Source organism: Callionymus lyra, chromosome 4, assembly GCF_982586985.1.
Source record: "Callionymus lyra chromosome 4, fCalLyr1.hap1.1, whole genome shotgun sequence".
NCBI classification, from domain to species: Eukaryota; Metazoa; Chordata; class Actinopteri; order Syngnathiformes; family Callionymidae; genus Callionymus; species Callionymus lyra.
The window spans coordinates 15848756-15875079 of record NC_141821.1 but is presented as its reverse complement, the minus strand read 5'-3'; the positions used below and the strand labels follow the sequence as shown (position 1 = coordinate 15875079).

The window sequence follows — 26324 nt, the reverse complement described above, 5'->3', positions numbered from 1 at the left end:
AAAGGAGTGGAGAGGCGCCTTGGCACGGCTCGTCTCCAACCACTGAAGAAACTCTCTCCGTGCTGGCTTTTTATTCCATATTTCAGATGATGACACACTTGAGTACAAACAGTCTGTTTATTTGTTGCTGGACGCAGCCAGCGCATTGTCATCTCCTGCACACTGAGTTCAGCTCCCTTATCTTGCTGAAGGTCACTGTATCTTAATGCACATACTGTCATTTCTCGGGAAACGAAACTTTAACTGGGCACATTCCTTCCATCTCATTGTGAGTCTCAGTAAGCATGACTACATGTTTATTGTGATAAAATTATAAGCAACATAAATTCTTTAACATTTCCCTCCTGTTTATCATAATGTACATTCATGTTTTAGCTCAACACTCAAAATACCCTGACTTCTTGCGATTTTCCATTTTTCCTTATAATTACTTGTCTACATTCCATCTCAATATATTTGGATTCGGAATCCGTGGTACCCTGGTTTGTACTAAAGAGAAGTGGCATGCAATTGTTCGTGAATAGCCGAGAAACCAGCTTCTGTGCAATTACCAAGATGTTGGACATTGTAGAGGATGTAACTAATACTGTCTATGTTTTTGATGGGCGTTACGGGGAAGACGGTAGAGATAACAGGGAATTTCTCGAATCCTGAACCTATGGGATCAGCCGACTTATACCGGTGTGGGACACCCCTAGTGACACCAATGGCATTGATGTAAGTGGGGTCGTCCTTGCTCATCCAACCAACTGCTCTCTATTCCTACTCAAGGCGGAGTCATCCAAAGAGAGTGTTATTCTGGACGGCAACTGCGTTGACCGGCATGATCAGTGTAGCCATCGTACACAGTCCGTTCCACTGAGAGGGCAGGTTTCTGTCGTAACCCCATATCTCCACACATCCACCAAATGTCAGCCTGTGTTGTGTAACTTCAATAGTAGTTGTGCGATTCAATTCAATTCAATTCAATTTTATTTAAAGTGTCATATCATAACAAAGTTATCTCAAGACACTATACAGTTGAAATAAGACTACAGTTGATTAAGGAAAAATAGATCCCAGCAATTCAACAAAGAGCAAGAAACAAAACACTGTACAGTGAGCAATGGCGAGGAAAAACTTCCTTTTAGAAGGCAGAAACCTCGAGCGGAACCCGACTCATTGTTGACGGCCTGCCGCTTTGACCGGCTGGGAGGAAGGATGGGGGGGTAGACAGATGGATAAGGAGAGGAGTGAGGGAGGATATAGTGAGAGAAAAGAGGAGAGTGTAGGAGGGTCCATGGGGGTGCTGGAGAGAACTCGGGATCTGATGACGTGGTGAAGATCCTGGATCAGCAGCTGCTCTGGAGGTGGATCCCTGGATCAGCAACAGCTCTGGAGGTGGACCCCTGGATCAGCAGCAGCTCTGGAGGTGGATCCCTGGGGCTCCGGGAGAGAAATAAAAAGGTGTGGGTTTGGGACAAATGTAGACAATACACAGGTATACAGACTCCGGTGACGGGTGAAGATATATAGAGGGGGGGGGGGGTTGAAATAGCCAGGCCAGAGGGCACGTACCTAGCACAGCAGATCCAGACACAGGGGCCCAAGCCGCGGCAGGAACCCGCGGGAGACCAGGACCCGGCAGGCGAGATAACCACCAGAGCCGACCCCAAACACCAGCGAGAAGGCGGACCACCACCGGGGGCGCGAGAGGACGGGCACAGGCGAGGACGACCGAGGAAGCAGAGAGGGGGAGGCACCAGGCGCAGGCACCGGGGCAGAGGGGCAGCCAGAAGAACCAGTCAGGGGATAGGGCCCCGGGGCCAGGCCGGGCGACGGAGGACCCCCAGCCCGTCAGGCCGCCAACAAGTCCATAGCAGGGGACCGAGTCAAGGAGATGGGGACCCACCATAGCAGCGGCGGCGGAACCCCCCCCAATACCCTGCGGACACGGCCAGTAGCCGGGTTCAGTGCCACCGCATGAGCCCGGGGGAGCAATGGCCAGGCACCGGCCCAGGTCCCCCGGGTCACAGGGGGGCCACGGTTGTGCGGGCAGGGCGGGGGCAGTGGGGCCGCAGCCGTCCTGGAACGGCCCCCAGTCTTTAAACTGTAGACCGTCCCCAACAGCCGCAGCCCACCTCCCCATGAGGGAAGTTTGGGGGGCCAGCAGTCTTCGATGGGCAGTCCACGGTCTCTAAGGTGCCGAGGCCCCGCCCATCACACGTACTGACCCCCAGCCACCGCCCCCACCCACCATGCACCACCCAGGGGGACAGCAGCACTTGCATGGGCGGTACATGGTCACTACGGTAACATGGGTCCGCCCAATGCCTCCGCCGTCCCCCCAATGCAATTATAGGCTTTATCGAACAGTAAGGTTTTAAGATTATTTTTAAACATAGAGAGGGTGTCTGCCCTCCGGACTGAAGCCGGTAGTTTGTTCCACAGTAGAGGGGCTTGAAAACTAAAGGCCCTGGCTCCGAATCTACATTTAGAGATTTGTGGTATAACTAGTAGATCAGAGTTTAGGGATCGTAAGGTCCTTGAGGGTTGGTAAGTTTGGATTAAATCTTTAATGTATGTTGGTGCTGGACCATGTAAGGCTTTATAGGTTAGGAGAAGGATTTTAAATTGTATTCTAAATTCTACAGGAAGCCAATGTAGGGAAGACAGTACAGGGGAAATGTGTTCGCGCCTCTTAGTCTTAGTCAGGACACGAGCTGCAGAGTTCTGAATGAGCTGAAGAGTTCTGAGAGACTTTTTAGAACAGCCTGACAGAAGAGAGTTACAATAGTCCAGCCTGGAGGTAACAAAAGCATGGATGAGCTTCTCAGCAGCATCTAAAGGAAGGAAATGCCTAATTTTTGAAATGTTACGAAGGTGGAAATAAGCAGTCCGTGAGATTTGTTTTATGTGTGAGTTAAATGATAAGTCCTCGTCAAAGCATACACCCAGATTCTTTACAGTGGTGCTAGTAGCAGGAGCAAGTCCATTTTGTAAAGCTAGATCATTAGTTAATAATTGTCTGAGATGTTGCGGACCAACTAGTAAAACCTCAGTCTTTTCCGAGTTCAGTAGGAGGAAGTTCTTGGTCATCCATGACTTGATATCTGTGATACAGGACTGTAATTGTGTTAGCTGAATTCTTTCATCTGGCTTCATGGACAGGTAAAGTTGGGTGTCATCAGCATAACAGTGAAAATGTATAGAGTGTCTTCTAATCAAGTCCCCTAGTGGGAGCATATAGATTGTGAATAGTATTGGACCAAGAACAGAACCTTGTGGGACACCATAGCTGACCTTAGTGTGTGTCGATGAGAGGTGGTTGACATGTACATAGTGCGTTCTATCCGACAGGTAAGATTTAAACCAGTTAAGAGCAGTTCCACGAATGCCTAAATGGTTTTCTAGCCTCTGTAGAAGGATTTGGTGGTCGACAGTGTCAAATGCAGCACTGAGATCTAGAAGAACAAGAACTGAAACATGGCCCTGATCAGAGGCCATCAGTAGGTCGTTACTTACTTTTACCAGGGCGGTCTCTGTGCTGTGGTGTTCCCTAAAACCAGACTGAAACACCTCAAATTGATCATTGTCCTGGAGATAATCACAGAGCTGACTCGTTACCACTTTCTCCAGAAGTTTTGAAATGAACACTAGATTAGAGATAGGCCTGTAGTTAGTGAGGACCTCTGGATCGAGAGTGGGTTTTTTAAGCAGAGGTTTAATTACTGCAACTTTAAAAATCTGAGGCACATAGCCGGATGTTATTGACAGGTTAATAATGTCAAGTATGAAAGTGCTAAGTAAGGGGAACAGTTCTTTAAGTAGCCATGTGGGAATAGGATCGAGAGATATGTTGTGGACTTTGAGGAGGAAACAACCTGGGACAGCTGTCGAGGACTCACTGGTAGAAAGGAGTCAAAGTATGTATCAGTCATAGTGTCTGTGACCGGTGAGGCTTCACTGGTTGAATTAGACGAATCTAGGAGGTCTTGAATCTTTCCTCTAATAGTTACAATTTTTTCATTAAAAAAGTTCATAAAGTCATTGCTACTGAGATGAGGAGGGATGGACTGCTCAATGGACTGATGGCTCCGTGTCAGCCTGGCTACAGTACTGAATAAGAACTTGGGGTTATTCTTATTTGCTTCTATAAGTGATGAGGAGTAGCTGGCTCTGGCTTTCCGAAGAGATGCCTTGTATATTTTTAACTTATCCTGCCAGTCCTGGTAGAATTCATTATGTTTTGATGAACGCCATTTCTTCTCTAGTCGTCTACAAACCTGTTTTAATTTACGTGTTTCCTGAGTATACCAGGGAGCAAGACTACTTCTGTTAACAGCCTTTTTTGTTAGTGGTGCGATTAAGTCAAGCGTATTGTGCAACGAGTCTGTAAAACTGCCCACAAAGTTATCAATGTCTGGGTGACTATGGGTAGAGTTTCTTGACACACTGAGGCTAGGCGTTTTACTGAGCACAGAGGGAATTATTTCCATAAACTTGGTAACGACACTTTCAGACAGACATCTTTTGAGAGTGTTCCTGTTCCGTAGACTTGGCTCATTTAAAATGAAGTCAAAGGTTATTAATTGATGGTCGGAAAGAACTGAATTTTGAGGAGAGACAATAACATTTTTAATTTCAAGTCTGTATGCTAGGACAAGGTCTAATGTGTGCTTAAAGCAGTGAGTTGGTTCATGTAAATACTGAGAGAAACCAAATGACTCCAGGATAGAGTTAAACCTGTTAGCTAAGCTATCATGGACCATATCAACATGGATGTTAAAGTCACCAACAATAATCACTTTATCTGATTTAAGCACCAGGCTGGTCAAGAACTCAGGGAACTCAGACAAAAATTCAGAATAAGGTCCAAGGGGAAGATAGACTCCAACAAAGAGAAGTGACTGACCTGATCTCAAGGTTGTATTAGATACGCTAAGTATAATACTTTCAAAAGAGTTGAAATCACATTGTGGTCTAGTAAAGGTTGACAGACATGAGTTGATGATGGCTGCGACTCCACCTCCTCGACCAGAGCGTCGAGGGGCGTTAAAGTTAGTGTGGCTGGGTGGTGTTGATTCATTTAAAGATACGTAATCATCTATAGACAGCCAAGTTTCGGTTAATAATAATAAGTCAATGGTTTTATCTGATATTAGTTCATTAATTAGTGCAGCTTTTGAGGACAGGGATCGGATATTCAACAATCCACACTTAATTCTCCTGTCCTCTACAATGGTAGTATTTATTTGATTTAGATTTATTTGAATTAGATTATCTTTAATAGCTCTTCTACTGACATTTTTACTTGGTTTTATTAAGCAGGTCAGATTGACCCTCTCTATGTGGTTAGAGGTGGGTGGCTGTTGTGGGAGAAGGGCAGAAGAGTGTGGAAGACTGCAGTTCTGCCTTCTGATCTGTGCTCTGAGTCACGTTACACTAAAACTGTCAACACTGCTAGACAAGAGAGATGCTCCTTCCAACGTGGGATGGATGCAGTCTCTCCTAAGCAGACCAGGTTTTCCCCAGAAGGTTTTCCAGTTGTTAACAAAGCCAACCCCGTTTGCGGGGCACCACTCTGACAACCAGCGATTAAATGATGAATAGCGAGTAAACATATCATCATTGGCCATATTGGGAAGGGGTCCAGAGAACACTACGGAGTCCGACATTGTTCGTGCAAATGCACACACCAACTGAACGTTCACCTTAGTGACCTCCGAGCAACGTAATCGGATGTCGTTGCTGCCGACATGAATAATTATCTTACTGTATTTACGTTTAGCTTTAGCCAGCAGCTTTAAATTTGATTCAATGTCGCCCGCTCTGGCCCCAGGAATGCAGACTACTCTCGCTGGCTTCGCTAGTTTAACGTTCCGAAGAATGGAATCGCCTATGAACAGAGCAGGTTCCTCGACCGGTGACTTGTCGAGTGGAGAAAATCTGTTCGAAACACTAAGGGGTTGGTGGTGCTCCGTTGACTTTCATTCACATTCATTTTACCCACATCTTTATCAGCGGTATCACTACTTTTGAAACAAGTGAAGTTCTGGTTTCTCTCTATGTCACTGCTAAAGATGGGTTTGGATTGCTCGAACCAAGTTACTGGAAGGAAAGGTTCTTATTTTTTACATTTAGGCTTGGTGTTATCTTTAGTCATTAGTTCTGTCATACAGTTCTGGGGAACATCAAAATGGCACAATTCTTAACAGGGGTCTAGGACCCATCCACACAATGCATTATTGATTCCTTATTTTTCCTGTTTCGATAGCTAACTAACCCAATTATTTTCATCAAGACTTGTCATGACACTGTCATGTATAGGTAAACAAAAAGTAGTCACATCTTGAGACGACCATGTACTTGGTTCAAAATTAAAGACTCCGCTTGGTTTCTGAGATCTTGGTCTGATTCATTTCATAGTGACTGACCTTTCAGCTCGAGTTCTACGTGTCACACCTAATAGTTTAGACCAGAATGATTTGGAGTATAGAGTAGACTTTCATGATTCTTTACCTTTTTGGAACATATCATAACACCTTTTTCCTTTGTAGGAAGTACCAAAGCTTTCTTTACATTTTATCATCAGACTTGGATGTTCAGAGAGGATTACTTCTTGACATTTGTAATAGAGCATTTGATTTACTCAAGGGTCAATGCCCTTACGTTTTCTCTCGTCTTGGTCGTTCTTGTAGGTCATGTGGACTTGGTGTGCTCTTTATATACCGTCCATGACGTCCCATGTGGCCGGTGTTTCCCACCATGCCCATGGTGCTCAGATTAAGAAAGTGGTTAGGATCATTTCATTGACAAAATGTGATCCATTGTCAATTCTGATGATCTCCGGAATTCCTGAGGAACTATGTGTTTACATAATGCTTTGGCTACTGTAGGTGCATCTGGTTTAGCCTTTGGAAAGATCTCAACCCACTTAGAGAAGGCGTCTATAAGTACTAGACAATATTCAACACCTTTCTGTTTAGATAACTGAATAAAATCTAGGTGGATGGTCTGAATTGGATAAGTTGGATCAAGTTTTGGTCTCAATTGACCTTAGGAGTTATCTCTGATTAAACACCGCTTACAAATATTCTTTGAGAAGGAATTTAAACCTGTGCGTGTTATAAATCCCATTTATCTGGTCTACCATCCCTCCTGTTTGAGACAAGGGTCAACCCATGACTCAATACTGCCGCCCATTTAAACAATAATTTTGGTAACCACGTTTTTTCTTCGGGGCCTATGTATAACTTGTTTACAAATTTGGCTCCTTTCTTTCTTGGTGTTCTACCTTGTTTGTTTAAACCATGTCCCATGTATCGGACTTCTTTTTTTCCAAAGTTGTAACCCGTTTAATGCAAATACTCAAGGTATTGGAAAATGTCTTTCTTGCATTTGTCTTGATTTTTGTTAACCAATAAGCTGTCATCTAACAAAAAAACTAAATTTGACTTCCTTTCCTTTGGAGTAAAGTTACAGAGACACGCCTGAATGTTTTGACCGAAGATGGTTGGACTTGCAGTGTAATTGTCGTGAGTCTACATGTTCCTCCTTGTGTTTCCGGTTTTATTGTGAAATCCGCTCCCTTCTGTGTCTGTGCTAGTCTTACTTCCCCCCTGTCTGAGTAGTAATTGTTCCCAGCCGTGTCTCGTTAGTCCCGCCCCCAGCTGTTGCTGATTGCTCCCCTGTGTTCTCAAGCCCCCACTCTCTGTCACGTCCTTTGTCTTGTCATCACCGTTTTCCAGTACCTGTATCCTGCTGCTGAGTATTCCAGCATCCCTACCCTGTCTCCTTGCCTTTGTCCCGACCAAGACTCCATTCCTGCCTGTTGTGATTATCGACCTGTTTCTGCCCCTTGACGCCGTGTTTGCTTTGCCTTCTGTTGCCTATTCCTGGACTGTATGACTACGCCTCTGCCTTCCCCACTGAATTAATCCAAGTCTCTGCAAATCACCTCTGCGCCTGGGTTTCTCCGTTCCACACCGTGATAGTAATCTTGTCCAAGTAAGTGTTTCTCATTTGTAAGTTAAAAACAAACCATGCTTGACTTTCTTTTTCTGAAGGAATGGACCAAAAAGCATTGCTTAAATTTTATGACAGCGAAATACTGTCCTTTTTGGATTTTATCAAGTTTGAGCAAGGTATGTGATTTGATACATTTGGCGCCCTCTGCTGTACTGCTGCATTTACTGTTTGCAAATCTGTAGCAGACTTTTGCAGTAATCAAATCACTATCTTGTTTTAAACTGAACAGTCTTTCACTGATCGGGCTGATTTTTAAAATTCCATTTGCTTGCATTACTCTTATGTTTTTGTTTTTTCTCCTGCTGTAATATAATTGATGTCACCGATTACTGTTCGTTCTGCTCCAGTATCTACTAAAAATAACGTGATGACCATGAATTGGTAGTACAATTTCTGGTTTAAGTTTGTAATCGGTTTCATTTTACAGTAAATGAATGTCTGCCTTGTTTCAGTTATTGTTATCAATTTCTGGAACGTAATAATGTATTTCATCTGTCTCTTCTAAACTTTTCTTTGTCTTTTCTCTATTTACTTTCTCAAATTGTCATGCTTCTTCCTCAATAAACTAAATACATATTAATATTCCATTGTTTACATGTTCATTCATATCTGTTCATTACTTCAAAACCGTATAGCTTTTACTTCTGTTCTCTTTAAAACCTACATTAACAGTCTCCCAAACCTGTCTCGCTCTTTCTCTTACACTGACTTAACAAACAACTTGAGCTAGTTTCATTCATTAACAAAATACCAATATAAACTTGTATACAGCCTAAATGCACACAAAGCCATTTACACTCGCAATTGTAGCTAATTTCTATCACACACGCACAAACGTCCACACAAACTTCACAAAAACTTTCTCTTGTCATTTCACAGAAGAGGACATCCAAACATCATTACAGTGACGCATCATTCATTAAATCACCGATACTGACCCGAAATCAAATGAATGAAATTAAGTCGGACACGTTACTTGTTTCTGCTGCTCAAACCATGAAATTACACGTCTACTTGTGAAACGTTACATTGAATAAAATAAATATCACCATTGTGAGTGCACAGTGGGGCATCACACTCACAGGAACTAAGTCTTACAGGCAGACTCACAACACATCTTACATTATTTTACTTTAGTTTGTTCAAAAATACAATTTTAATCAGAAATGTAAATGATTATGATAACTAGTCCGTCTTGGATCAGGGAAAACATGGAACTGTATGAAATTAAATGTGTAAAAATCACAGCCATGCATGATCGTCACGAGATCCCGATCGAACTTCAGCGCCGGTATCGTGGCTGTCGCACAGGGAGGAGGCTAAAGTCTAAGCTAACGGACCATCGGAGACGTCACAGACCAACGATCCCAACGATTACGATGGGGAACGTCAATTCACTGACGAATAAGATCGACGAGCTGTCTGCCCTCAACAACCAGCGGATCTACAGAGAGAGCAGCTTGTTGATCTTCACGGAGACGTGACTCACGCAGCTGACTCCCGACGCACACGTGGAGCTGCCTGGTTTCAGCACCGTCAGAGCGGACAGAGACACGCATGCCTGTGGGAAGCGCAGAGGAGGAGGTCTGATCATGTACGTGAATAAACGCTGGTGTAGTCCGGGACACGTTACTGTGAAGAAAGTCTCGTGTTGTCAAGATTTAGAACTGTTGGCTGTCAGCATGTATTATCTACCGCGTGAGTTCAGTCACGTGATCGCGCTGTGTCTTTACATTCCTCCGAGCGCTGCGGCTGCATCTGCCTGTGAGAAGATCCACACAATGACAGCTCGACTTCAGAATCAACATCCTGACGCGTTTATCATCATCTCTGGAGACTTTAATCATGCCAACCTGGACTCTACTCTGCCTACTTTCCATCAGGCTGTGGATTGTCCCACCAGGAATAACAGGACAATTGACCTTCTTTATTCCAACTTGAAGGACGCCTAAAGAGCCAAACCTCTTCCTCCACTTGGAAGGTCCGATCATAACCTGGTCCACCTTCAGTCACAGTACATTCCTCTGGTGCAGAGACAGACTGTGACCACTAAGACAATCAGAAAGTGGACACCAGCTGTGGAGGACGCCATCAGAGACTGCTTTGAAACAACAGACTGGGATGTGCTGCTGAGGTCTCATGGTGAGGACATCGAGGGTCAGACACATTGTCTAACAGATTATTTAAATTTCTGCTTGGACGTTGTCGCCCCTACTAAGACTGTCCGCTGTTACCCTAATAATAAACCGTGGGTAACAAAGGAGGTCAAGGATGTCCTTAACAGGAAGAAAGTGGCATTCAGGAGCAGGGACAGGGACGCCATAAGGTCAGCTCAGCAGGAGGTGAAGCGATGCTTGAGGGAGGCAAAGGACACCTACAGGAGGAGGTTGGAGGAGAAGCTGAGCCGAGAAGAAATAAGGGAGGTCTGGGATGGTGTTAAAACCATCACTGGACACAAGACCAAGGCCTCTCTGACTGCAGTGGACACGGTGGAGGAGGCAAATGGACTGAACAACTTTTTCAACAGGTTTGAGCAGGTCACCTCACCCTCACTGCTGCCCGCCTCAGGACCTGCCCCACCTTCTTGTGCCCCCCCCCAGCTCCACACAACCACTTCCCAGCTTCACCTCACTCCAGGTACATGATGTACTTCGGAGGATTCGTCCAGGGAAGGCTGCTGGTCCTGATAAGGTGTCTGCTCGACTGCTAAAGAGCGCTGCTGAACTAGCTGAGCTACTCCAGCATGTCTTCAACCTCAGTCTACGGCTGGGGAAAGTACCAACTCTGTGGAAGACTTCCTGTATCGTTCCAGTCCCTAAAAAGATCCGACCGAGCGAGCTGAACGATTACAGACCGGTGGCACTGACTTCGCAGCTGATGAAGACACTGGAGCGGCTGGTCCTCAAACATCTCAGGCCACAAGTCCAGCACGCGCAAGACCCCCTGCAGTTTGCCTACCAGCCAGCAGTTGGTGTGGAAGATGCCATCCTTCACCTCCTGCATCGGACCTACTCCCACTTGGATAAAGGAAGCGGTTCAGTGAGAATCCTGTTCCTGGACTTTTCTAGTGCCTTCACCACTATCCAACCCCCTCTCCTGCAGGACAAACTGACTAAGATGCATGTGGACCCTGGTCTGGTCTCCTGGATTACGGACTATCTTACTGATCGACCACAGTATGTCAGGCTGAAGGACATCAAGTCTGACATTGTGGTGTGCAGTCCAGGAGCACCTCAGGGGACAGTACTGGCCCCTCTCCTCTTCACGATCTACACTTCAGACTTCTGCTACAACTCAGAGCTGAGTCTCATCCAGAAGTATGCTGACGACACTGCTATTGTTGGATGCATCAGGGACAACAGCGAAGACGAGTATAGGAGTCTGATACATGACTTTGTGGACTGGAGTGAGAGGAACCACTTGCAGCTGAACACCTCAAAGACCAAGGAGCTGGTCTTGGACTTCGGGAGGTCCAGGACAAAGCCACGTCCAGTGTCCATCAGAGGCGACGAGGTGGAGATAGTGGACAACTATAAGTACCTCGGTGTGTGGATGGACAGTAAACTGGACTGGTCCTGCAATACAGACCATGTATATAAGAAGGTTCAGAGTAGACTGTACTTTCTGAGGAGGCTTCGATCATTTAACATCTGCAAGAAGCTCCTCTGCATGTTCTACCAGTCTGTGGTGGCCAGTGTCATGTTCTATGCTGTGGTGTGTTGGGGTGGAAATGTGTCCAAGAGGAGTGTCAACAGGTTGGACAGGTTGATCAGGAGGGCTGGCTCTGTGGTTGGAATGAAGCTGGACTCACTGGTGACAGTTGCTGAGAGGAGATCATTGAACAAACTACTGTTCATCATGGATGACGACAGTCATCCTCTGAACACTGTCATCAGTGAGCAGAGAAGCAGAATGAGTGCACGAATGCTCCTACCCAGGTGCAAAACAAATACACTCAGGGACTCATTCATCCCTCGTACTATTAAATTGTACAATTCTTCGGGGGCAGGAGTGGAGTGAGAGTATCTGGATGTTCTGTTCTATGTTAGTCTTTGTATCCTTTGTCTTTGTTGTTTTTCTTTGACCTATGTTCTTTGTCTTTATCTTTAGACTTAGATTGTGTCATCTTGTTCTTCCTCTTTATGTTCTTCTTATTTTATTTTTTATGTATTATTTTTTTTTTTTTTTATTGTTTATGAAAAATTGCTGGCTATTGGTAAAAAACAATTTCCCGAAGGAGACCTCCTGAGGGATCAATAAAGTTTTACCTTTTACCTTTTTTTTTTTTTTTTTGATCAAAGTGAAGCTGCAGAATGAAAGTAAGCTGAAGCCGTGTGATTGGAGCGATCTCTGTTGAAAAACGCCAATATAAATGCACATGATTTGTTCATTTTTACCCAAAACTTTTTATTTTATAAATGTAAAAATGTGTGTTGCAGTAGCGTCACACATTTATATGAAACTCGGATGATCAGATCATCTTCATCATCAATACTCTTTAAGTTACTGATTTACACTTTTATTCTTGTTAAACTATTGCAGAGATGTCTTCCAGTGCCAAATGCACAATTTCTAATGAAATAGCAGATCTTTATAGTATAAATATTTAGGTAAACTCCTCTAGTCATTTGTGCATGTATGATTGGTCAGTGTTTCTAAACACTTGTCTTCTAAGATGGCCGTGCCACGTGTTGGTCGTGGAAAGTTACCACAGTTCGATCTTCTAGAGAAAATCTGTTTATCAGTTGACTTGCGCAGATGTTGTGTTCTTGTCCTTGACTAGCTGGCACCATCGAGAGATTGTTTTTGTCTTTCTCTGTCATAGTTCTATGTTTTTCCTGTGGTATGTTCTTTTGCTTTTACTTTCAAAGGAGGAATCACCAGCTGCAGGAGATTGGGCAATAAAGGAGCGATGTTGAAAGGTCCGTGAACGCATTGCCAGAGGATCACTTCTCGAGACATGATAAAGTTTGTTCCCAGATCGTTCCGACGCTACATCGACGTTTATAGTATTTACTTTGCCAGCGCTTTTTGTTACAGCCTTCCTAGTCGCTGAGTTTTTTTTTTGTGTATTTTAGATCGCCTGCAGTCTGGACTCCTTTTGTTTCTCCTTCACTTTTGTTTTTCCTGTTGGATGTTTTCTTTGCTCTGGAATTCTGCCGCATCGACCTTTTGGAATTATTTGGGTTTTTGAGGAACTCATTAAAGAACTCAAACATTTCAAGAAGACTTACTTGGATCCTCGTACACAACATTCTCAGTGTGACCTGACCTGAAGAATAGCTGAGCACTTGAATTCTAAAGAGAGGCATTGATTATTTAACATGAATTAAATTTGAAAGATTATCAGTTAATCAAGTTCCTATTTGAGATGTGTGTTAAATCTGGATTAGTGGTTACAGTCAAGTTGTCATATCCTTACATTCCCCCTGATTGCATCGTAAAATAATGATGCAATAAAACAAAGATAAGTCTGATTACAAAATAATAATCGCGAATCTGATCACATGCTAAACTATCATCCGTATAGTGCCACACGAAGATTACATTGGTGAGAAAGCAACAGAGCAAACACAGATTCATTTAATGAATATGGTTATACATTGTGAGCATTTCTCTTAAATAAAAAAACATTCCAAATCAAGTATTAAAACTGAATTAATTGAATTCAAATAATCAAAACAAACATGTTTATACTAAATAAATTCTAATAAGCCTATATTGAATTAAAGATTTTGTTAAAATAGATATTGATATAGAGCCAGTATACACTTCTTTGAAAAACCTCTTTAGCGAGGTAAAAAGGAATAAGCAGCCCTGCTGTCGGCAACCATGGATGTCGGCTCTTCATGTGAGGCGTTGACGTACTAAAGATTTAATACTGTTCGTGGGTCAGAATTTAAAATGATCCTATGAGTTTTAACAGCTGTTATCATTTGTCTGCATTAGATAGATGGAGGGACGGACGGACGGACGGACTTGATTAATCCCTCCTGAGATCTCCTTCGAAAAAATTGTTTTTCCATTTCACAGCAGACGATAATTTCATTAAAACAAGAACAAAAGTGCAATAAAAAGAAAAAAGTGCAAGGGAATGACCAAATATAAAGAACATAGATCAAGGGAAATAACACAAAGAAAAGGATACACAGGCTCACATAGAATAACATCATCTTTTCACTCCACTCCTGCCCCCATATTCACAATAATACAGTCTAATAGCACGAGGAATTAATGAGTCCCTGAGTCTATTAGTGTTGCATCTTGGGAAGAGCATTCGTGCACTCGATCTGCTTCTCTGTTCACTGATCTTTGTGATCTAATTATCATCTATTATCCGTGATCTCAAATGGTCATTTTGGACTGGAAATGAGATTCAGGGTCTGGATGCTACACAGCATGACCTTAATAGACCTACAATAGTCTATGTCTTCTATGTGTCAATACACACTCGAGTCAGTTGTCAATACACACTTGAGTCAGTTGTCAATTAAATGCACCCAATCCTCTTTCTCTTTTATGTAAATGTTATTTGACATTAAACAAGCAATACTTAACTTGAGTCAACTTAGCTCTATTTATATAGCAATTTAAAAGACAGCAGTTGGGACAAAGTGCCGTACAAGAAGATAAAATATAGCCCCAAAGTTAAATGGAAGTTTAAAAAAACAACACTAGGATAATGCAATATAAGCAAGTAAAACAAGAAAAGACACTAGAACAGCTGCAGAGTGCTGAGATAACTAAAAAAAAAGTTGAAAAGTGGGATTCAAGACAAGTTCTAGTTGACATCCAAAGGAAAGTTCTTCCAGAGCTTGAGAGGAGCAACATGTAAAAGCTCTGAGCTTCTGCTTTGAACTTGTCACTTCCAGGAGCAGTTAATCGGTCGACCTGAGGCAGCGAGCAGGAGCATAAAGGTGGAGCACCTTTGAAAGGTATGACGGGAAGAGGCCATGTTATGATTTAAAAACAAATGAAAGAATCTTAAAAAGATCTCTAAAATGCAAGGATGGGAGTTATGTGCTACAGTCGCATGGCTTGCTAAGCACAATGTGACTATAAGCTTCATCAAGACAAAAGATGACAAGCATATACTCCTACTCTAGTCATTGTAAAGAAATCAATATTTGGACAGACTTGTGTGTATTTACAGTCAATATAATTATTTGAACACCAACTGTTGACTAACACAACCTGAATCTGATTGGATGAACAGGCTGACTGATGTGGATAAATAGTCCATGATCCGAGGAGAAACATCAGTGCAAGTGGTGCCAAAATGGAGGCAGAACACAAGGAACTGGCGGAGAGCTACAAGCAGGGTTTTGACCCTGCTTGGTACCTGCAGTACAACTACAGCTATCCACGTGCAGACTTTACAAAAGAAGATACATTTACCATGTGGCAGATGAGAGTCCTGCACAGGGCCTTTACTGAAGGTAGGAATGACATTAAAGTAATGTTTTCCTGATTTAAGGGATGTGTTTTATTGAATTGTAGGTGTTTTTTTTATATTTAAACTCTCTTTTAAATGTGTCCATTAGTGATAAAGAAGCTAAAGTGCATGTTTTGACAACAGGGGACATCAAAGGTGGGCTCCTTCTGGACCTTGGTTCAGGTCCAACTATTTACCAGGTGATGTCAGGTTGTGAGATATTCGACCAGGTGGTTATGAGTGACTACCTGGAGGTCAATTGTGCCTACCTGAAGAACTGGTTCCAGGACAATGGGAAGTGCAGCTTCGACTGGTCACCATTCTTCGTGAACGCCTGCAGGCTGGAGGGACGAGAGTATGTTTAACGTTTACTTTTGTTTACCATTTTATCTCTGTTTAAACACATCCATGACATTTATCATTCGAAAAAAGTCTGTTTATTGAAAATGTAATTTCTGTAATGTTCATTCAGGCCCTCAGCCATAAAGGACAAAGCAGCACGACTCAGGAAAGTGATTAAAGACATCGTCCACGTGGACGTCCACCTCCCTCAGCCTGTGAGTGCTGAGGTGGTTCCTCCTGAAGGAGCTGACTGCATTGTCAGCTGCTTCTGTCTGGATTCTGCCTGCCTCAACCCGTCCACCTATTCTGTAGCCTTGTCCAATGTTCTATCTCTGCTGAAGCCTGGTGGGGACTTTCTGATCATAGGTACACTAGACATGAGCTATTATGATGGCGGTCCAGGAGCAAAACTCCCTACTCACCAATTCACTGAGGCTGATATCTGTCAGCTACTCAGTCAGGGTGGTCTCAGCCTGGTTAGACTGGAAGTTTTCCCACTACCGACAAAGCCAGAGAAAACCGATGATTGCAGAGCACTTTTTTTTGCAAAAGCCAAAAAGAACCGAAGCAAAAGTAACAGAAAGTGAAGGTTCAGAGGAAATTGGAGTCAGTTTGTTTAGTCTTGTTCATGGTTTAGTTGAACTGATTTGGCTTTACTTAAGCAAGTACCTGGCACCCATCCAGCCGTCAACATTCCACATATTATATTATACACTTCTGTGAACATAGATCAGCCCAGTATAATACATATGTGACATCATGGATCCAGGCTTAAAAGGGTACTTTCAAGTGTTCTGAAGACTAAATAAACACATACAATCTATTTCCTGGTTTTCTGTTTTCACTGCATTGCCACATCAACCAATTGTCTTCAACTGCTGAATCCTGGCTCTCTGTACTAAAGATAGATAAAGACACATCTTTCTTAAGACCCATCTCATTTGAAATTTACACAATTGAAGGTGTTTTAAGCCATCAGAACGAAAAAGACCCAGAGAAGATTTACGGAGGTTTTTCTGGGGCCTACTATAGGTGATACGCTGTACCATAGATTCTGACAACACCGAATGATACAGTTGTGAATGATGATCCATAAGGGATTAAGTCGGGTGTAACAGATGTGGTCAGACGGTCTTTTTCTTTCATTCTCAGACTCTGGAAAATATGAAAAATAAAATAAACTTTCCTCCAGATGGTCCACACGATCTCCCATTCACAGGCTTCGATTGTATGTGCAGGACAACAACATTACAGATTAATTCAAAATAATAAACATTACAATTGTACACTCTCCTACATATACATATACATACATATAAACGGCACCATCTACAGGATAAAACTAAACAGAGTCAGAAACTATTCACAATACGAAACAAATACTTCATACCTGGAAAATATGAAAAATAAAATAAACTTTCCTCAAGACGGTCCACACGATCTCCCTACACACATAAGCAATTAAAATGAATACACAAGACTTGGAACGATAAATGTCAGGGAATTTTTCCCGGACAATCGGAATGAGAACAGAGACAAGGGTTAGAACAACAAACAGTCAGAATGCAGATTTTACCACCAGAAAGGAGTGGAGAGGCGCCTTGGCACGGCTCGTCTCCAACCACTGAAGAAACTCTCTCCGTGCTGGCTTTTTATTCCATATTTCAGATGATGACACACTTGAGTACAAACAGTCTGTTTATTTGTTGCTGGACGCAGCCAGCGCATTGTCATCTCCTGCACGCTGAGTTCAGCTCCCTTATCTTGCTGAAGGTCACTGTATCTTAATGCGCATACTGTCATTTCTCGGGAAATGAAACTTTAACTGGGCACATTCCTTCCATCTCATTGTGAGTCGCAGTAAGCCTGACTACATGTTTATTGTGATAAAATTATAAGCAACATAAATTCTTTAACATTTCCCTCCTGTTTATCATAATGTACATTCATGTTTTAGCTCAACACTTTTCATCAAAATACCCTGACTTCTTGCGATTTTCCATTTTTCCTTATAATTACTTGTCTACATTCCATCTCAATATATTTGGATTCGGAATCCGTGGTACCCTGGTTTGTACTAAAGAGAAGTGGCATGCAATTGTTCGTGAATAGCCGAGAAACCAGCTTCTGTGCAATTACCAAGATGTTGGACATTGTAGAGGATGTAACTAATACTGTCTATGTTTTTGATGGGCGTTACGGGGAAGACGGTAGAGATAACAGGGAAATTCTCGAATCCTGAACCTATGGGATCAGCCAACTTATACCGGTGTGGGACACCCCTAGTGACACCAATGGCATTGATGTAAGTGGGGTCGTCCTTGCTCATCCAACCAACTGCTCTCTATTCCTACTCAAGGCGGAGTCATCCAAAGAGAGTGTTATTCTGGACGGCAACTGCGTTGACCGGCATGATCAGTGTAGCCATCGTACACAGTCCGTTCCACTGAGAGGGCAGGTTTCTGTCGTAACCCCATATCTCCACACATCCACCAAATGTCAGCCTGTGTTGTGTAACTTCAATAGTAGTTGTGCGATTCACATTCATTTTACCCACATCTTTATCAGCGGTATCACTACTTTTGAAACAAGTGAAGTTCTGGTTTGTCTCTATGTCACTGCTAAAGATGGGTTTGGATTGCTCGAACCAAGTTACTGGAAGGAAAGGTTCTTATTTTTTACATTTAGGCTTGGTGTTATCTTTAGTCATTAGTTCTGTCATACAGTTCTGGGGAACATCAAAATGGCACAATTCTTAACAGGGGTCTAGGACCCATCCACACAATGCATTATTGATTCCTTATTTTTCCTGTTTCGATAGCTAACTAACCCAATTATTTTCATCAAGACTTTGTCATGTATAGGTAAACAAAAAGTGGTCACATCTTGAGACGACCATGTACTTGGTTCAAAATTAAAGCTTGGTTTCTGAGATCTTGGTCTGATTAATTTCATAGTGACTGACCTTTCAGCTCGAGTTCTACGTGTCACACCTAATAGTTTAGACCAGAATGATTTGGAGTATAGAGTAGACTTTCATGATTCTTTACCTTTTTGGAAAATATCATAACACCTTTTTCCTTTGTAGGAAGTACCAAAGCTTTCTTTACATTTGATCATCAGACTTGGATGTTCAGAGAGGATTACTTCTTGACATTTGTAATAGAGCATTTGATTTACTCAAGGGTCAATGCCCTTACGTTTTCTCTCGTCTTGGTCGTTCTTGTAGGTCATGTGGACTTGGTGTGCTCTTTATATACCGTCCATGACGTCCCATGTGGCCGGTGTTTCCCACCATGCCCATGGTGCTCAGATTAAGAAAGTGGTTAGGATCATTTCATTGACAAAATGTGATCCATTGTCAATTCTGATGATCTCCGGAATTCCTGAGGAACTATGTGTTTACATAATGCTTTGGCTACTGTAGGTGCATCTGGTTTAGCCTTTGGAAAGATCTCAACCCACTTAGAGAAGGCGTCTATAAGTACTAGACAATATTCAACACCTTTCTGTTTAGATAACTGAATAAAATCTAGGTGAATGGTCTGAATTGGATAAGTTGGATCAAGTTTTGGTCTCAATTGACCTTAGGAGTTATCTCTGATTAAACACCGCTTACAAATATTCTTTGAGAAGGAATTTAAACCTGTGCGTGTTATAAATCCCATTTATCTGGTCTACCATCCCTCCTGTTTGAGACAAGGGTCAACCCATGACTCAATACTGCCGCCCATTTAAACAATAATTTTGGTAACCACGTTTTTTTCTTCGGGGCCTATGTATAACTTGTTTACAAATTTGGCTCCTTTCTTTCTTGGTGTTCTACCTTTGTAGAAACCATGTCCCATGTATCGGACTTCTTTTTTTCCAAAGTTGTAACCCGTTTTATGCAAATACTCAAGGTATTGGAAAATGTCTTTCTTGCATTTGTCTTGATTTTTGTTAACCAATAAGCTGTCATCTAACAAAAAAACTAAATTTGACTTCCTTTCCTTTGGAGTAAAGTTACCGAGACACGCCTGAATGTTTTGACCGAAGATGGTTGGACTTGCAGTGTAATTGTCGTGAGTCTACATGTTCCTCCTTGTGTTTCCGGTTTTATTGTGAAATCCGCTCCCTTCTGTGTCTGTGCTAGTCTTACTTCCTCCCTGTCTGAGTAGTAATTGTTCCCAGCCGTGTCTCGTTAGTCCCGCCCCCAGCTGTTGCTGATTGCTCCCCTGTGTTCTCAAGCCCCCACTCTCTGTCACGTCCTTTGTCTTGTCATCACCGTTTTCCAGTACCTGTATCCTGCTGCTGAGTATTCCAGCATCCCTACCCTGTCTCCTTGCCTTTGTCCCGACCAAGACTCCATTCCTGCCTGTTGTGATTATCGACCTGTTTCTGCCCCTTGACGCCGTGTTTGCTTTGCCTTCTGTTGCCTATTCCTGGACTGTATGACTACGCCTCTGCCTTCCCCACTGAATTAATCCAAGTCTCTGCAATTCACCTCTGCGCCTGGGTTTCTCCGTTCCACACCGTGATAGTAATCTTGTCCAAGTAAGTGTTTCTCATTTGTAAGTTAAAAACAAACCATGCTTGACTTTCTTTTTCTGAAGGAATGGACCAAAAAGCATTGCTTAAATTTTATGACCGCAAAATACTGTCCTTTTTGGATTTTATCAAGTTTGAGCAAGGTATGTGATTTGATACATTTGGCGCCATCTGCTGTACTGCTGCATTTACTGTTTGCAAATCTGTAGCAGACTTTTGCAGTAATCAAATCACTATCTTGTTTTAACTGAACAGTCTTTCACTGATCGGGCTGATTTTTACAATTCCATTTGCTGGCATTACTCTTATGTTTTTGTTTTTTCTCCTGCTGTAATATAATTGATGTCACCGATTACTGTTCGTTCTGCTCCAGTATCTACTAAAAATAACGTGATGACCATGAATTGGTAGTACAATTTCTGTTTTAAGTTTGTAATCGGTTTCATTTTACAGTAAATGAATGTCTGCCTTGTTTCAGTTATTGTTGTCAATTTCTGGAACGTAATAATGTATTTCATCTGTCTCTTCTAAAGTTTTCTTTGTCTTTTCGCTATTTACTTTCTCTAGTCATGCTTCTTCCTCAATAAACTAAATACATATTAATATTCCATTGTTTACATGTTCATTCATATCTGTTCATTACTTCAAAACCGTATAGCTTTTACTTCTGTTCTCTTTAAAACCTACATTAACAGTCTCCCAAACCTGTCTCGCTCTTTCTCTTACACTGACTTAAACAACTTGAGCTAGTTTCATTCATTAACAAAATACCAATATAAACTTGTATATAGCCCAAATGCACACAAAGCCATTTACACTCGCAATTGTAGCTAATTTCTATCACACACGCACAAACGTCCACACAAACTTCACAAAAACTCTTGTCATTTCACAGAAGAGGACATCCAAACATCATTACAGTGACGCATGATTCCTTAAATCACAGATACTGACCCGAAATCAAATGAATGAAATTAAGTCGGACACGTTACTTGTTTCTGCTGCTCAAACCATAAAATTACACGTCTACTTGTGAAACGTTACATTGAATAAAATAAACATCACCATTGTGAGTGAACAGTGGGGCATCACACTCACAGGAACTAAGTCTTACAGGAACACTCACAGCACATCTTACATTATTTTACTTTAGTTTGTTCAAAAATGCAATTTTAATCAGAAATGTAAATGATTATGATAACTAGTCCGTCTTGGATCAGGGAAAACATGGAACTGTATGAAATTAAATGTGTAAAAATCACAGCCATGCATGATCGTCATGAGATCCCGATCGAACTTCAGCGCCGGTATCGTGGCTGTCGCACAGGGAAGAGGTTAAAGGCTAAGCTAACGGACCATCGGAGACGTCACAGACCAACGATCCCAACGATTACGATGGGGAACGTCAATTCACTGACGAATAAGATCGACGAGCTGTCTGCCCTCAACAACCAGCGGATCTACAGAGAGAGCAGCTTGTTGATCTCCACGGAGACGTGGCTCACGCAGCTGACTCCCGACGCACACGTGGAGCTGCCTGGTTTCAGCACCGTCAGAGCGGACAGAGACACGCATGCCTGTGGGAAGCGCAGAGGAGGAGGTCTGATCATGTACGTGAATAAACGCCGGTGTAGTCCGGGACACGTTACTGTGAAGAAAGTCTCGTGTTGTCAAGATTTAGAACTGTTGGCTGTCAGCATGCGTCCGTATTATCTACCGCGTGAGTTCAGTCACGTGATCGCGCTGTGTCTTTACATTCCTCCGAGCGCTGCGGCTGCATCTGCCTGTGAGAAGATCCACACAATGACAGCTCGACTTCAGAATCAACATCCTGACGCGTTTATCATCATCTCTGGAGACTTTAATCATGCCAACCTGGACTCTACTCTGCCTACTTTCCATCAGGCTGTGGATTGTCCCACCAGGAATAACAGGACAATTGACCTTCTTTATTCCAACTTGAAGGACGCCTAAAGAGCCAAACCTCTTCCTCCACTTGGAAGGTCCGATCATAACCTGGTCCACCTTCAGTCACAGTACATTCCTCTGGTGCAGAGACAGACTGTGACCACTAAGACAATCAGAAAGTGGACACCAGCTGTGGAGGACGCCATCAGAGACTGCTTTGAAACAACAGACTGGGATGTGCTGCTGAGGTCTCATGGTGAGGACATCGAGGGTCAGACACATTGTCTAACAGATTATTTAAATTTCTGCTTGGACGTTGTCGCCCCTACTAAGACTGTCCGCTGTTACCCTAATAATAAACCGTGGGTAACAAAGGAGGTCAAGGATGTCCTTAACAGGAAGAAAGTGGCATTCAGGAGCAGGGACAGGGACGCCATGAGGTCAGCTCAGCAGGAGGTGAAGCGATGCTTGAGGGAGGCAAAGGACACCTACAGAAGGAGGTTGGAGGAGAAGCTGAGCCGAGAAGAAATAAGGGAGGTCTGGGATGGTGTTAAAACCATCACTGGACACAAGACCAAGGCCTCTCTGACTGCAGTGGACACGGTGGAGGAGGCAAATGGACTGAACAACTTTTTCAACAGGTTTGAGCACCTCACCCTCACTGCTGCCCGCCTCAGGACCTGCCCCACCTTCTTGTGCCCCCCCCCAGCTCCACACAACCACTTCCCAGCTTCACCTCACTCCAGGTACATGATGTACTTCGGAGGATTCGTCCAGGGAAGGCTGCTGGTCCTGATAAGGTGTCTGCTCGACTGCTAAAGAGCGCTGCTGAACTAGCTGAGCTACTCCAGCATGTCTTCAACCTCAGTCTACGGCTGGGGAAAGTACCAACTCTGTGGAAGACTTCCTGTATCGTTCCAGTCCCTAAAAAGATCCGACCGAGCGAGCTGAACGATTACAGACCGGTGGCACTGACTTCGCAGCTGATGAAGACACTGGAGCGGCTGGTCCTCAAACATCTCAGGCCAGCACGCGCAAGACCCCCTGCAGTTTGCCTACCAGCCAGCAGTTGGTGTGGAAGATGCCATCCTTCACCTCCTGCATCGGACCTACTCCCACTTGGATAAAGGAAGCGGTTCAGTGAGAATCCTGTTCCTGGACTTTTCTAGTGCCTTCAACACTATCCAACCCACTCTGCTGCAGGACAAACTGACTAAGATGCATGTGGACCCTGGTCTGGTCTCCTGGATTACGGACTATCTTACTGATCGACCACAGTATGTCAGGCTGAAGGACATCAAGTCTGACATTGTGGTGTCCAGTCCAGGAGCACCTCAGGGGACAGTACTGGCCCCTCTCCTCTTCACCATCTACACTTCAGACTTCTGCTACCACTCAGAGCTGAGTCTCGTCCAGAAGTATGCTGACGACACTGCTATTGTTGGATGCATCAGGGACAACAGCGAAGACGAGTATAGGAGTCTGATACATGACTTTGTGGACTGGAATGAGAGGAACCACTTGCAGCTGAACACCTCAAAGACCAAGGAGCTGGTCTTGGACTTCGGGAGGTCCAGGACAAAGCCACGTCCAGTGTCCATCAGAGGCGACGAGGTGGAGATAGTGGACAACTATAAGTACCTCGGTGTGTGGATGGACAGTAAACTGGACTGGTCCTGCAATACAGACCATGTATATAAGAAGGTTCAGAGTAGACTGTACTTTCTGAGGAGGCTTTGATCATTTAACATCTGCAAGAAGCTCCTCTGCATGTTCTACCAGTCTGTGGTGGCCAGTGTCATGTTCTATGCTGTGGTGTGTTGGGGTGGAAATGTGTCCAAGAGGAGTGTCAACAGGTTGGACAGGTTGATCAGGAGGGCTGGCTCTGTGGTTGGAATGAAGCTGGACTCACTGGTGACAGTTGCTGAGAGGAGATCATTGAACAAACTACTGTTCATCATGGATGACGACAGTCATCCTCTGAACACTGTCATCAGTGAGCAGAGAAGCAGAATGAGTGCACGAATGCTCCTACCCAGGTGCAAAACAAATACACTCAGGGACTCATTCATCCCTCGGGCTATTAAATTGTACAATTCTGAGTTCGGGGGCAGGAGTGGAGTGAAAGTATCTGGATGTTCTGTTCTATGTTAGTCTTTGTATCCTTTGTCTTTGTTGTTTTTCTTTGACCTATGTTCTTTGTCTTTATCTTTAGACTTAGATTGTGTCATCTTGTTCTTCCTCTTTATGTTCTTCTTCTTATTTTATTTTTTATGTATTATTATTATTATTTTTTTATTGTTTATGAAATATTGCTGGCTATTGGTAAAAAACAATTTCCCGAAGGAGACCTCCTGAAGGATCAATAAAGTTTTACCTTTTACCTTTTTTTTTTTTGATCAAAGTGAAGCTGCAGAATGAAAGTAAGCTGAAGCCGTGTGATTGGAGCGATCTCTGTTGAAAAACGCCAATATAAATGCACATGATTTGTTCATTTTTACCCAAAACGTTTTTATTTTATAAATGTAAAAATGTGTGTTGCAGTAGCGTCACACATTTATATGAAACTCGGATGATCAGATCATCTTCATCATCAATACTCTTTAAGTTACTGATTTACACTTTTATTCTTGTTAAACTATCGCAGAGATGTCTTCCAGTGCCAAATGCACAATTTCTAATGAAATAGCAGATCTTTATAGTATAAATATTTAGGTAAACTCCTCTAGTCATTTGTGCATGTATGATTGGTCAGTGTTTCTAAACACTTGTCTTCTAAGATGGCCGTGCCACGTGTTGGTCGTGGAAAGTTACCACAGTTCGATCTTCTAGAGAAAATCTGTTTATCAGTTGACTTGCGCAGATGTTGTGTTCTTGTCCTTGACTAGCTGGCACCATCGAGAGATTGTTTTTGTCTTTCTCTGTCATAGTTCTATGTTTTTCCTGTGGTATGTTCTTTTGCTTTTACTTTCAAAGGAGGAATCACCAGCTGCAGGAGATTGGGCAATAAAGGAGCGATGTTGAAAGGTCCGTGAACGCATTGCCAGAGAATCACTTCTCGAGACATGTAAGTAATATTTATTTATATAGCGCTTTTCGAGACCAGGGTCACACAAATAAAGTTTGTTCCCAGATCGTTCCGACGCTACATCGACGTTTATAGTATTTACTTTGCCAGCGCTTTTTGTTACAGCCTTCCTAGTCGCCGAGTTTTTTTTTTTGTATTTTAGATCGCCTGCAGTCTGGACTCCTTTTGTTTCTCCTTCGCTTTTGGTTTTCCTGTTGGATGTTTTCTTTGCTCTGGAATTCTGCCGCATCGACCTTTTGGAATTATTTGTGTTTTCGAGGAACTCATTAAAGAACTCTAACATTTCAAGAAAACTTACTTGGATCCTCGTACACAACATTCTCAGTGTGACCTGACCTGAAGAATAGCTGAGCACTTGAATTCTAAAGAGAGGCATTGATTATTTAACATGAATTAAATTTGAAACATTATCAGTTAATCAAGTTACTATTTGAGATGTGTGTTAATAGAATAGAATAGAAATAGAAAAGCTTTATTCATCCCCAGAGGGGAAACACACTTTTACAACAGCGCAGTTTAAAAAAATAAAGTGCAAGGAAAAAAATATAAATAAAAGAGATAATACAAAATAAAATAAAAAAGATCTTAAAAATATACAAAATACAATAGAATAAAATAAAATAAAAATAAAAACAAAAAAAGTAAAAAAAATAAAATAAAACACACGAGAGGAAAAACACACTACGGATTAGCATCAGGATATTTAAAGTAGAGAGTTAAATATCCTGACACCAGTTGGGATGAAGGACCTTCTATAACGCTCCGTCCTACACTGGGGGTGCCTGAGCCTGCCACTGAAGGAGCTGGCCAGCTCCTCCACGGTCAGGTGCAGTGGGTGAAGAGCGTTGTCCCTGATGGAGGATAGTCTGGAGAGTGTCCTCCTCTCTCCCACCTCCTCCACCGAGTCCAGCGAGCGGCCCAGGACAGAGCCGGCCCTCGTGACCAGCCTGTTCAGTCTCTTCCTGTCCCGGTCCGTGCTGCCTGCTCACCAGCAGACCACAGCGTAGTGGA

At 43.0% G+C, this 26324-nt stretch overlaps 1 protein-coding gene and 1 long non-coding RNA gene across 3 annotated transcripts; one reads left to right on the top strand and one right to left on the bottom strand.

The window, feature by feature from the left end:
• Positions 1-960: 960 nt before the first annotated feature.
• LOC148081868 (uncharacterized) lies at positions 961-25697 on the bottom strand. The gene is made up of 3 exons (XR_015710887.1): positions 25612-25697; positions 15715-15786; positions 961-1425 (listed from the first exon to the last, which is right to left on the bottom strand). It is a non-coding gene; the product is annotated as an uncharacterized LOC148081868 (long non-coding RNA).
• LOC148081869 (phenylethanolamine N-methyltransferase-like) lies at positions 12726-16610 on the top strand. Of its 2 annotated transcripts, none has more exons than XM_087788929.1 (5): positions 12726-13383; positions 14886-14945; positions 15227-15449; positions 15590-15800; positions 15918-16610. In XM_087788929.1, exons 3-5 carry the CDS (start codon positions 15290-15292, stop codon positions 16372-16374), a joined length of 828 nt encoding a protein of 275 aa, XP_087645055.1. In that variant the 5' UTR covers positions 12726-13383; positions 14886-14945; positions 15227-15289; the 3' UTR covers positions 16375-16610. The 2 variants fall into 2 exon arrangements, with proteins under 2 accessions (XP_087645055.1, XP_087645054.1); XM_087788928.1 differs by having other exon boundaries at positions 12726-13561; positions 14883-14945.
• Positions 25698-26324: the final 627 nt, after the last annotated feature.